Consider the following 12891-nt stretch of genomic DNA (forward strand, 5'->3'; position numbering starts at 1 on the left):
CAGTGAGCAGGTGAGTGTGGGAAGCTGTCTCACCCACTCCAGGAAAAAGAACAAGGACCAAGCTGGGCACCCTGGCGGTGTGTGGTCTCAGAGGGCAGTGCGGAGCCCCTGGGGTCCAGCTCCTGGTGCTGTTCTGTGAGTGTGACCAGCCAGCTGGACCTTCTGCTGCCCCACCTGTCCAGATCATGAGCTCTGAGCAAGCAGGGGTGCAGCGGGCTGTGCATCTTTCCTGCAGCAGTGTATTTCCTGTCTGACCCTGCAAACATTTGTGTGCTGTTTACACTGCTGTAAGGTGCCTGGAGGAGGGGATTGTGGGGCCCACATTTCACCTCAAGGCAACCCAAGCCTCATGCGCATGGGATGGGATCTCCTCCTGTCCAGGTGATCGTCGGTACCAACCTGACCTTTCTGGTAACATTTGGGTAACACAGCCTCTGTTGGATTATTGCCCAGACTGCTTGCTCTGATTTTAGGGCTCGCTGAACCTCTGCTATGCAAATCATGTGGCATTGACAAATCAGTTCCCTTTTGCAACAGGGATGCACACAAGTCAGGTGGAGGAGAGTGGGTGTGGGGAACGAGTTCCCAGACAGGACACAGAACCCACGCCTGAGCACACTTGACTGAAGAATGTTTTCCTGTGCTCTTAACATCTCTGGCCTAACATGAGAATTAAACTGACATAAGGCAAATTCATTGAGGGAAGCATCTATGTTGTATTAACATTTTATATTGACATGGGGGCCTTCCCAATAGGATTGAATACCCCAGGGGATGACCACAGCTGGAAGTTCTATACCTTTAGAGGAAGTATTGATAAATCTGTAAAGAAATGACGGAGAAAGTGCAGTAAGTTGTGGGGAAGTGACAAGGAGATACTTCAGGGACAGGGGACAAAAGTAGTGGATGATAATTACTTAGGAATTGTGTTTGCACAGATGCATTCAGTGTTAACTCCCAGGCTCTTGTGACCATACGATCTCTTGCTGGAACCTTTCTCAGGGAAGAACACCTTTCTCAGGGAAATTTTATGAGCTGCTTCTGGAAGGGATGTCAGACAGCCCTTTTTGCATCTGCTGCTTCTCAAGTTCCTTCAGCTCAAAATAATCATATGTCACAGTGGCTTATTTTTGGAGAGCATGTCCTAAACTCCTGAACCTCACCCAGGAGTTGAAAGTCTTAGGAAAAAAACTGTGGTTTCTGGCGGAGAAGGCATTCTGCATCAAGACTGTGACACTGTGTGTGTGTGTGTGTGTGTGTGTGTGTGTGTGTGTGTATTTGCATGGGGTGGAGGGTTTATATTCTGTTCTGTTTCTCTGGGGAACTCAGACTGATACACAGACCCATCTTATAACTGCTCATCATGTCCTAATTTACTGCATATCTTTCTCATGCTTTTAGCCCTTCATTGTAAAAGAAGCAGAAGCAGAAGCAAGCAAGCAAGCAAGCAAGCAAGCAAGAAAGAAAGAAAGAAAGAAAGAAAGAAAGAAAGAAAGAAACGAAGGAAGGAATGAAGGAAGGAAGAAGAAAGAAAGAAAGAGAAAGAAGGAAAGAAAGAAAGAAAGAAAGAAAGAAAGAAAGAAAGAAAGAAAGAAAGAAAGAAAGAGAGAAAGAAAGAAAGAGAGAAAGAAGGGAATGAGAAAGAAGGGAAAAAGAAAATGGTTAGATTTAATTACATGGATGTGAACCCAGAGAAAAGACCAAGTTAACTGTTATCAGGTTAGGTGGAAGCAAAATGCCTTAAAATGGTGCCAGTGCATATATTTCTTTCCTCGTTCTCTATTGCAATGTCCCTTGAACTAGGGAAGGGATTTATTTTCATGTTTGTAAAAGCTGAAACAGGTTTCTAAGTAATCCCCAACTTTCTCAAACCACTGTAGAGCTTTCCACAGTCAAGCGTCTCCTTACTTCTGGACACTTTGATCCCTCCCATCTTTTTGCTCTTACTGACAATATGTAACTTTAGAAAGACTCATCTCGGTTTCCCTGCTGACCCTCAAGTCAGAGGCCCACTTATCGAAACTTCTCAATGTCTACCGAACTGCCACATTGCTGTTCTGTGGCTCTCCCATGACCTATCTCCCCAACAGGCAGAAGAGGGCCGTGTCCCAACACCTCAGGACATTTCAAAGGATCAGTCGCTGTTGTTGATTGTGGTCTGCTAAGTGAGAATGGATGTGCCATGCTCTTCTCAACCCTAATCCTCAAGGAGACTCACCATCTTCCCATGGTTTCACACACCATTTGTATTTTCTCTTCACAAACTATAGTCTTATATCCTTAGTTTGTTTCTCTGAGAGTGATTTATGTTTTCACCCTTAACAGATATAATCCTTTTTTTTTCTCTTACAGTTTATTGTCAAGTTGGTTTCCATATAACACCCAGTGCTCATCCCAACTAGTGCCCTTCTCTATGCCTATCAACCCCCTTCTCTCCCCCACCTCCATCAGCTCTCAGTTTGTTCTCAGTATTCACAAGTCTCTTATGGTTTGCCTCCTTCTCTCTCCCTAACTATTTTCTCCCTTTCCCTCCCCTATGGTCCTCTGTTAAGTTTCTCCTATTCCCTCTTATGAGTGAAAACATATGGTATCTGTCCTTTTCTGCCTGACTTATTTTACTTAACATGACACCCTCGAGTTCCATACATGTTGCTACAAATGGCCAGATTTCATTCTTTCTCATTTCCATGTAGTATTCCATTGTATATGTAAACCACATCTTCTTGATCCATTCATCAGTTGATGGACATTTAGGCTCTTTCCATGTTTTGGCTATTGTTAAAAGTGCTGCTATGAACATTGGGGTACATGTGCCCCTATGTATCCGACCTACTGTATCCCTTGGGTAAATCCCTAACAGTGTTATTGCTGGATCATAGGGGAGTTCTATTGTTCATTTTTTGAGAAAACTCCATACTATTTTCCAGAGTGGCTACCCCAGTGTACATTGCCACCAACAATGTAGGAGGGTGCCCATTTCTCCACATGCTCTCCAGCATCTAGAGTCTCCTGATTTGTTCATTTTAACTTCTCTGACTGGCGTTAGGTGATATCTCAGTGTGGTTTTGTGTGTGTGCGTGTGCGTGTGTGTGTGTGTTTAATTTTTGAGAGACAGAAAGAGACAACGTGAGCAGTGGAGGGTCAGAGAGAGAGGAAGACACAGAATCTGAAGCAGCCTCTAGGCTCTGAGCTAGATGTAAGCACAGAGCCCAACCGGGTCTCGAACCCACGAACTGTGAGATCATGACCTGAGCCAAAGCCGGACACTTACTCTAGGTGCCCCTCTCAGTGTGGTTTTTATTTGTATTTCCCAGATGATGAGTGATGCTGAGCATCGTTTCATGTGTCTGTTGGCCATCTAGATGTCCTCTTTGAAGAAGTGTCTGTTCGTGTCACCTTCCCATTTCTTCACTGGACTGTTTTTTGGGTGTGGAGTTTGGTGAGTTCCTTATAGATTTTGGATACTAGCCCTTTATCGGAAATGTCATTTGCAACTATTTTTTCCCATTTCGTCGGTTACCTATTAGATTTCTTGATTGTTTCCTTTACCGTGCAGAAGCTTTTTATCTTGATGAGGTCCCAATAATTCATTTTTGCTCTTGATTCCCTTGCCTTTGGGGATGTGTTGAGTAAGAAATTGCTTTGGTTGAGGTCACGGAGATTGTTTCCTGCCTTCTCTTCTAGGGTTTTGATGATTTCCTGTCTCGCATTTAGACCCTTCATCCATAAGTTTATTTTTGTGTACGGTGTAAGAAAGTGGTCTAGTTTCATTCTTCTGCATGTTGCTGTACAGTCCTCCCAGCACCATCTGTTAAGGAGGCTGCCTTTTTTCCACTAGATACTCTTTCCAGCTTTGTCAAAGATTAATTGGCCATACAGTTGTGGGTCCAATTCTGGGACCCACATTGGTCTATGTGTCTGTTTTTGTGCCAACACCATACTATCTTGATTATTACAGTTTTGTAGTAGAGGCTAAAGTCTGGGATTGTGATGTCTCCCGTTTTGGTTTTCTTCTTCAATATTACTTTGGCTATTCAGGGTCTTTGGTGATTTCATACAGATTTTGGATTGTTTGTTCTAGCTTTGTGAAGAATGCTGGTGCAATTTTGATTGGGATTGCATTGAATATGTGGGTTGCTTTGCTTTGAGTAATAATGACATTTAAGCAATATTTATTTTTCCAATCCATGAGCATGGAATGTTTTTCCATTTCTTCGTGTCTTCTTCAATTTCCTTCATAACTTTTCTATAGCTTTCATCATACAGATCTTTTCCCTCTTTTGGTTAGGTTTATTCCTAGATATTTTATGTTTTTTTTGTGCAATTGTAAATGGGATCAGTTTCTTGATTTCTCTTTCTGTTGCTTCATTATTGGTGTATAAAAATGCAACCAATTACTGTATGTTGATTTTGTACCCTACAACTTTGTTGAATTTATGGATCAATTCTAGTAGGATTCTGGTGGAGTCTGTCGAGTTTTTCATGTAGAGTATCATGTCATCTGCGAAAAGTGAAAGTTTGACTTCATCATTGCCAATTCTGATGCCTTTTAGTTTCTTTTATTGTCTGATTGCTGATGCTAGGACTTCCAGCACTATGTTAAACAACAGTGGTGAGAGTGGACATCCCTGTCCTGTTCCTGATCTCAAGGGGAGAGCTCTCAGTTTTTCCCCATTGAGGATTATATTAGCTGTGGGCTTTGCAGAAATCGCTTTTATAATATTTAAGCAATCTTCTTCTATCCCGACTTTCTCAAGGGTTTTTATTAAGAAAGGAGGCTGTATTTTGTCAAATACTTTTCCTGCATCTATTGACAGGATCATATGGTGTTTATTTTTTCTTTTGTTAATGTGATGTATCACATTGATGGATTTCCAAATATTGAACCAGCCCTGTAACCCAGGAATGAATCCCACTTGATCATGGTGAATAATTCTTTTTATACGCTTTTGAATTTTATTTGCTAGTATCTTGTTGAGGATATTTGCATCTGTATACATAAAGGATATTGGTCTTTTACTGGTCTCTGTCTGGTTTGGGAATCAAAGGGAGGCTGGCTTCATAGAATGAGTCTAGAAGTTTTCCTTCTATTTCTATTTTTTGGGATAGCTTGAGAAGAATGGGTATTAACTATGATTTATATGACTGGTAGAATTCCCCAGGGAAGCCATCTGGCCCAGCACTCTTATTCATTGGGAGATTTTTGGTAACTGATTCAATTTCTTCACTAGTTATGGGTCTGTTCAGATTTTCTATCTCTTTCCATTTGAATTTTGGTAGTGCATGTGTCTTTAGAAATTTGTCCATCTCTTGTAGGTTGTCCAGTTTGTTGGCATATAATTTTTCATAGTATTCCCTGATAATTGCTTGTATTTCTGAGGGATTGGTTGTAATAATTCCACTTTCGTTTATTATTTTGTCTATTTGGGTGCTCTCTCTTTTTTTTTTTTTTAGAATCCTGGATAGAGGTTTACCAATTTTGTTTATTTTCATGGAGGGGGGACAGTTGTGGGGAGAAGCACGGGGTGTTATATGGAAACCAATTTGACAATAAACTATTATAAAAACATAGCCAACTCTTGGTTTCATTGATCTGTTCAACTGTTCTTTTGGATGTGATATTGTTTATTTCTGCCCTGGTCTTTACTATTTCTCTTCTTCTGCTGAGCTTGGGATGCTCTTCCTGTTCTGCTTCTAGTTCCTTTAGGTGTGCTATTAGATTTTGTATTTGAGCTTTTTTAGTTTCTTAAATAGACCTGGATTGCAATGTACTTTCCTCTTAGGGCTGCCTTTGCTGCATCCCCAAGAGTTTGAGTTGTATTTTCATTCTTTTTGTTTCCATATTTTTAAAAATTTATTCTCTAATTGCCTGATTGGCCTATTCATTCTTTAGTAGGGTTTTCTTCTTCCTCCATAGTTTGGAAGGTTTCCCAGAGGTTTTCCTGTGATTTATTTCAAGTTTCATAACATTGTGATTTGAAAATATGCATGGTATGATCTCAATTCTTTTATATTTATTGAGGGATGCTTTATGACCCAGTATGTGATCTATCTTGGAGAATGTGTCATGTGCACTTGAGAAGAAGGTGAATTCCATAGCCTCAGGATGTAGGGTTCTAGATATATCTGTCAAATCCATCTGTTCCAATGTGTCATTCAGGACCATTGTTTTTTTTAGTAATTTTCTGTCTGGTTGATCTATCCATTGCTGTAAGTGGAGTATTAAAGTCCCATGCAATTAGCACATTCTTATCAATAAGATTGTTTCCCTTTGTGATTAATTGTTTTATGGATTTAGGTGCTCTTGAATTTGGCACATAGATGTTTATAACTGTTAGCTCTTACTAATGGACAGACTCTGTAATTATTATATCATGCTCTTCTTCATCTCTTGTTACTGCCTTTACTTTAAAGTCCAGTTTGTCAAACTTTATGGCTACTCCAGCTTTCTTTTGACTTCCAGCTGCATGATAGATATTTCTCCATTTCCTTACTTTCAACCTGAAAGTGTCTTCAGGTACAAAATGAGTCTCTTGTAGATAGCAAATAGATGAATTTTTTTTTATCCCTTCTGTTACCCTGTGTTGTTTGATTGGAGCATTTAGTCTATTTACATTCAGTGTTATTATTGAAAAATATGGGTTGAGTCATTGTGTTCTCTGTAGGATTCATGCTTATAGTGGTGTCTCTGGTTCCATGTGTTCCTTGTAACATTTCCTTCATAAAGTCCCTCTTAGGATTTCTTGTAGGACTGGTTTAGTGGGATGAATTTTTTCAATTTTTGTTTGTTTGGGATAATCTTTCTCTCCTTCTATTTTGAATGACAGGTTTGCTGAATAAAGTATTCTAGGCTGCATATTTTTTCTGTTCATCACTTTGAAAATTTCCTGCCATACCTTTCTAGCCTGCCAAGTTTCAGTAGGTAGGTCTGCAACCACCATAATATGTCTCCCTTTGTATGTTAGGGCCCTTTTATCCCTAGCTGCTTTCAGAATTCTCTATTTATCCTTATATTTTGACAGTTTCACTGATACGTTGTGCAGAAGATCAATTCAAGTTACGTATTAGGGGAGTTCTCTGTGCCTCTTGGATTTCAATGTCTGTTTCCTTCCCCGGATTGAGGAAGTTCTCAGCTATAATTTGTTCAAGTACCCCTTCAGTGCCTTTCTCTCTCTCTTCTTCTACTGGAACTTGTACTATATGAATAGTGTTCCATTTGATTGCATCGCTCAGTTCTCAAATTCTCCTTTCATGCTCCTAGATCAACTTATCTCTCTTTTTCTTTTCTTTTCTTTTCTTTTTTTATAATTGTGTCTTCTAATTCATCTATTCTCCTCTCTGCCTCTTCACTCATGCAGTGGCTGCCTCCATTTTATTATGCACCTCATTCATAACATTTTTTAATTCATCACAACTATTTTTAAGATCCATAATCTTTGTAGCAATAGCCTCTCTGGGGTCTTCCATGCATTTTTCAATCCCAGCGATTAATTTTATGAGTATTGTTCTAAATTCTTAGTCAGTTATGTTGCTTATATCTGTTTTGACCAATTCTTTAGCTGCCATTTCTTCCTGGAATTTCTTTAGAAAAGATTTCTTCCGTTTCATTATTTTGCCTAGCTTTCTGTCTCTTGTAAGTTTTAAAAGCTTGTTACGTTTTCTGCATCTGCAAGTACTGCTATATTAAGGGAGGCTCATTGACTGTTCAGGGCCTGTCCATTCAGAACATGTTCTTTTAATGGTGTCCCTTGGTCTTTCTTGTTGTGCCTTTAGTTATTTTATTTCCTTACTTGTAGTGATATTTGAAACTCTCCACCATGTGTACTTTGGCTTGTTTTTTGAGGTAGTCCTGCAAAAAAACCCAGACAGACAAACAGGGAACAAAAGCATGTAAACACATAAACAAATCAAACAAGCAAGCAAACCAAAAGGAAAACAAAACAAAACAAAACAACAAAAGACACAGGGTAGTCTAAAAGCATAAAATCAGAAATCCTAGCTACAAATAAAGAGCAGGGTGGAGGCAGTGCTGATGGAAGAGCATATATAAAGAGAGACATATCAGAGGTGGAGAGAAAGAGAAACTGAACACTGACCAGGCAGATAGACTAAAAAGCTTAATTCAGATAGAGAAAAAGGAGAATATGGCAGGAGGTAGGAGAAAAAAAACAACAACCAAGGACAACGTTACCTGGAGAAACTATATAGTCTGATTATTTCAGAGAGAGAAAAAGGAAGGTAACGACAGAGGTGTAGAATATGGATCAAGAGAATGGATTAAATATGACTGTTTGAGCAAACCTATAACCAGAATACCCAGTACAGTGGAAAGGAGAAATAAGAATGAGATAAGGGAGAATATATCTGAATAGCAAGAATCAATCTAGAGTTAATCATGGCAATACATCAGTGCTGATCTTGGGAGAAGGGCTGCTTCCACAGCATCCATCCAGCTCCGGTAAAAAAGCAAATACTCAGCACAGGTAGGCATGGTTTGGTGGAGACAGGTCTCGCTTCGACTGTGGATCCTGCAGGCCTCTCCCTGAGGCCCCACCTTGGTGGTTGTGGGGAGAAAAATGGTGGCCCCTAGTTCCTTCTCAAACCAAGCATTGCAAATCACTCTTTTGGGTCCAATTTCACTGTGTCATGGGCTCAGCCAAGGTGGGCTGTGTTCTATGTCCCAACCCCAACCCTGTTTCCAGCTCTTACTCCATGTGCAGTAATGATACTGCCCAAAATGTAATCCTGCAAGCCCAAGCAGGAGCCCTTCCTAGCCAGGGATTGAGTAGGGGAGCAGTTCCTCCCAATGCCGACTGAGTCCCTTGTGTACAGTCTGTCTTGGAGGGAATTTCTGGGACCGGGACACCCAGCCCAAAGAAAGCTCCACAGATAGAGATAGTATCTCTCTCCAAATGCCCTGTGGTTAGAGATGGAATGATAGGATCCCTCTCTATCCTGGAAAGAGGTTTTTCTCTTCTCCAGGGACAGTTCTATGAGAAGTTTCAGCAGCTCTTTCTTTTCCCTTTGTCTCACTGCAGAGGGGGCTCCCTCCCCTCCATGCCTCCATGTCCCAGCCCATTTTTATCTTCCCCAGTTCGCAATCATGCACCTATGAGGCTGTCTTCTTAGTGGACTGTTTCTTTTCCTCCCAGATTCTTGACGTTCAGTGTCCTTTGGCTTCAGCCCTTCTTTGTTTGAGAGATGCAGGCAGGAAGTATGGAACACCCTACTTCTCTGCCATCTTGCCTCTAAAGTGTTTTCTTGAATCTACATGTGATCCTTGAAGTCCATTTTGTGTTGCATGTTACAAACATCTTCTCTTGTGCTGTGGAGTGTCTTTTAACTTTTTTCATAGGAGTACTTTCCATTTTTATGTAATCACTTGTATCTTTTCTTTACACTTTTACATCAATATATTCCCTTTTATATTTTGTAATACTTTCATACTTTTGTATTTTATGTTTAGTTCTGGAATCCATCAGCAACACGTTTTGGGGATCCAATTCTATTTTTTCTAAATAACTAGTTGATTATTTACCATTTCCCCCCTCTGATTGGAAACAGCATGCTTACTTCTTATTTCTAAAAAGCATCTATTAAAATAATCATATGGCTTTTCTCCTTTTGATGTGTTAAGCACTCTGCCTTCCAGTTGCTGAAGCCCATTTCCCCAAGCAGGGCCAGACCTGTACAGTGTGCTTTGGGGGATGCTGGACATGGACAGCACCCCTGGATTCCCCCTGAGACAGGCCCAAGCATCTAACCTGGGAACGCAGTCAGGAAGGAATGAGAAGCTGAGAAGAAAGGGGTTCTCAGACCACAGGCTGGAGACCCCAGGAGTTCTCCCGCCCCTGCCTATGGAAGGCCGGTTAACCAGGCACCATCCCACCAGTGCCTTGAATCTTTGATACGTGGCCTCCGAGAATGGAATGGGCGGAGTCGCAAGCTCTTCCCAGCTCTTGTTCTTGGATTTGACATGCAGGGGCACAGATCACTAAATCATCATTAAATGTATTTCAGTGTGCCTTCAATACACACTTTTTTCACATCTTATAATGGCATCAACTAAATGGAAGTTGGACATGGTTTTCTTTGTTGAATAAGCCTGAACGTTTTCTTTTGGACCACTGTGACTGCTCTATTATTTTAGTCAAACTAATTAAGGATCATTGGAAAGGGAGGTAAGTCCAGACCATTGTCAACAAGTTTCTTTTTTGTAAAAAACAAGGAATTATCATCAAGAAAACACCAGAACAGAAGTCATCAGCTTGGGAAACAAAAGCAGATCTGGGAAGATTACAGTGTAGTGGGCGGTATGGACAGGGCCAATCAGGCCAAACCCTAGGGCTTTAAGTGGGTGGCTTTGGAGCCACTGCCCAACATCAGAGAGTCCAGGGGCTACACCTGCTGAGGGCGTCTGCACAGCTACCCGATCAGGTGAGCACCCCTGGTGGGGCCGGTGTAATCCTTGTGTACGTATTTGGGAGGATAAATTCCATGTTTTTACTCCATCATAGTGACTCTAGAATCTTAGAAGAAAAGAGGATGGATTTTTAGAGAGATCGGTCTAATCAGGTACTCATTTGTTTTTGCTTCCTAGGTTTTGAAACATGCATCCTTTTGTCTTCCTGACTGCCCTTTGCTTTGTCTCAGCTACTCTAGAATTTCATAAAACTTTAGATGCACAATGGATCCGGTGGAAGGAGACACATGGGAAGCAGTACGACATGGTTAGTAACGTCTAAACTATCCAGGGGGACTGCAGTAAACGTCCGTGCTGGGGGGAGTTCATAGCACAGAGTAGTATCTTGAGGCCACTCTTACCCAGGCAATAAGCAGAGCACTGTGACTGTGCTCAGTGTGGGCATATGTCCTGCTGTGTGGTTGCTAGAGAACAGCTCCCAGAAGCATCATGTCACCCCTAGTTGTGGTTTCTCTTCCTCTCTCTAAGCACATCCACTTGGAGCAGGTCAGTTGGTTTCAAATACAAATGAAAATGATAAGTTACATGTTTGTCTCTAGGTTGAAGAATGCAGAAGAGGGGTGTGGGAGAAGAACATGAAAATGATTACACAGCACAATCAAGAATACTACCAAGGGAAACACAGCTTCTTGATGGCAATGAATGGCTTTGGTGACATGGTGAGGGTGGCAGGGTTTTGCTAAATGTTTTGTTCTTTTTCTCTCCAGTACTTTCCTTCCAAAATCTCATGCTTGTCAACATTCTATTTTCTTTTCCCTGAAGACCAATGAAGAATTCAGGCACATGATGAGTGGCCTTAAAATGCAGAAGAATGAGACTGGGGAAGTGTTTAAAATCCCTTTCTGTGCTGGTACTTCTGTACCTGTGGACAAGAAACAAACAGCTGCTATAAGCCCTGTGAGTATCAAGGATGACTACTCAATAGTTCTCTCCAAGAAGAAAGCCAAAAAGAAAGTGGCTCCCTGCTCTCATGTCCTGCTGTGGAACAATATGCTGTTGCTATGTTGTTGTTGTTATTGTTTTTAATGTTCATTTATTTTTGAGAGAGAGAAAAAGAGTATGAATGGAAGAGGGGCAGAGAGCTAGGGAGACACAGAATCTAAAACAGGTTACAGGTTCTGAGCTGTCAGCACAAAGCCTGATGCAGGGCTCACACCTACAAGCCCTGAGACCGTAACCTGGCCCGAAGTCTGACTCTTACCCACTGAACCACCCATGAGCCCCATTGTTGCTATGTTTTAAAGTTATTGTATAGATGGACTGTTGTCACTGTTGCCAATTGTTTTATAGACTGAGACCTTTATAATTTGTTTTCAGGGTCGGTGTGCTTCTGGCTGGGCTTTTAGTGCAACTGGTGCCCTTGAAGAACAGATGTTCCGGAAAACTGGCAAACATGTATCCCTGAGTGTGCAGAACCTCCTGGATTGCTCTTGGGCTGAGGGCAATGAGGGCTGCAATGGTGGTCTAATGAGTAATGCCTTCCAGTATGTTAGGAACAACGGAGGCCTGGACACAGAAGAATCCTATCCATATGTTGCAAGAGTGAGTGGAATTCCTCACTTGTTGTCATTCCAGCTCCTTTCTTAGAGTTGAATGCTTTTGAAGAAAAGAGACATCATACTTAACATTCACATTTTCAATTGTAGACTCTCTATCTGCAGACTGTCAGGACTGTCATGAAACAGTATTAGCCTGGCTCAGTTCTCTCCTTAGATGGTTACCACATAGGTATTTTTATTTCTACCTTATACAGAGATATGCATACCTTTCTGTATAGGGTACAGATTTCTCCAGAGTGAAAAACGTCTTATGGACAGGTAGACCAAGGGTGCTTCATTAAATCCATACCAGTTAGTTTTTCTTTTTTTTTTTTAAGTTGACTTATTTATTTATTTTGAGAAAGAGAAAGAGAGAGGAGTATGAGAGGTGGAGGGACAGAGAGAGAGGGAGATAGAGAGAATCCCAAACAGGTTCCAGGCTCCATGAGCTTGATTCCATGATCGTGAGATCATGACCTGAGGCAAAATCAAGAGTTGGATGCTTAACTTAATGAGCCACCCAGGCGCCCCTCACAGCAGTTTCAATTTCAAAGCAATAAATATCATTTCACCTCCTGAGATGCTTCACAACAAACTTGACTTGGAAATCTTTCACCTGTAAGCTGTCTTAAGTCATGTTCCCAGGAGGTGGATGGTAGTAATCAAGTTTCTTTTCCTTTACGATTCAAAGGATGGACCCTGCAAATACAGGCCCGAGCATTCTGCTGCCAATATCACTGCCTTTCAGACCATCCCTCGGAAGGAGAAGATCCTCATGATGATACTGAGAAAAATAGGGCCTGTCTCTGCAGCTATAGATGCAAGTTTGGATACCTTCCGGTTCTATAAACGAGGTAAGATTTGTCAATG

At 41.3% G+C, this 12891-nt stretch overlaps 2 protein-coding genes across 3 annotated transcripts in view; one reads left to right on the forward strand and one right to left on the reverse strand.

The window, feature by feature from the left end:
* DAPK1 (death associated protein kinase 1) overlaps window positions 1-12891 on the reverse strand; it is a 470647-nt gene that overhangs the window by 151492 nt on the left and 306264 nt on the right.
* Window positions 10611-12891, forward strand: part of LOC115277004 (cathepsin L1-like) — a 4076-nt gene continuing 1795 nt past the window's right edge. The window contains exons 1-5 of one of the 2 annotated variants that reach the window (XM_029921111.1): window positions 10611-10730; window positions 11023-11142; window positions 11246-11380; window positions 11774-12025; window positions 12713-12875. In XM_029921111.1, coding sequence (XP_029776971.1) covers window positions 10611-10730; window positions 11023-11142; window positions 11246-11380; window positions 11774-12025; window positions 12713-12875 — 790 coding nt within the window. The remainder of the gene's footprint in view (window positions 10731-11022; window positions 11143-11245; window positions 11381-11773; window positions 12026-12712; window positions 12876-12891) is intronic. The other variant, XM_029921112.1, reaches the window with a different exon arrangement.

Source organism: Suricata suricatta, chromosome 13 (genome assembly GCF_006229205.1).
Source record: "Suricata suricatta isolate VVHF042 chromosome 13, meerkat_22Aug2017_6uvM2_HiC, whole genome shotgun sequence".
Lineage (NCBI taxonomy): Eukaryota > Metazoa > Chordata > Mammalia > Carnivora > Herpestidae > Suricata > Suricata suricatta.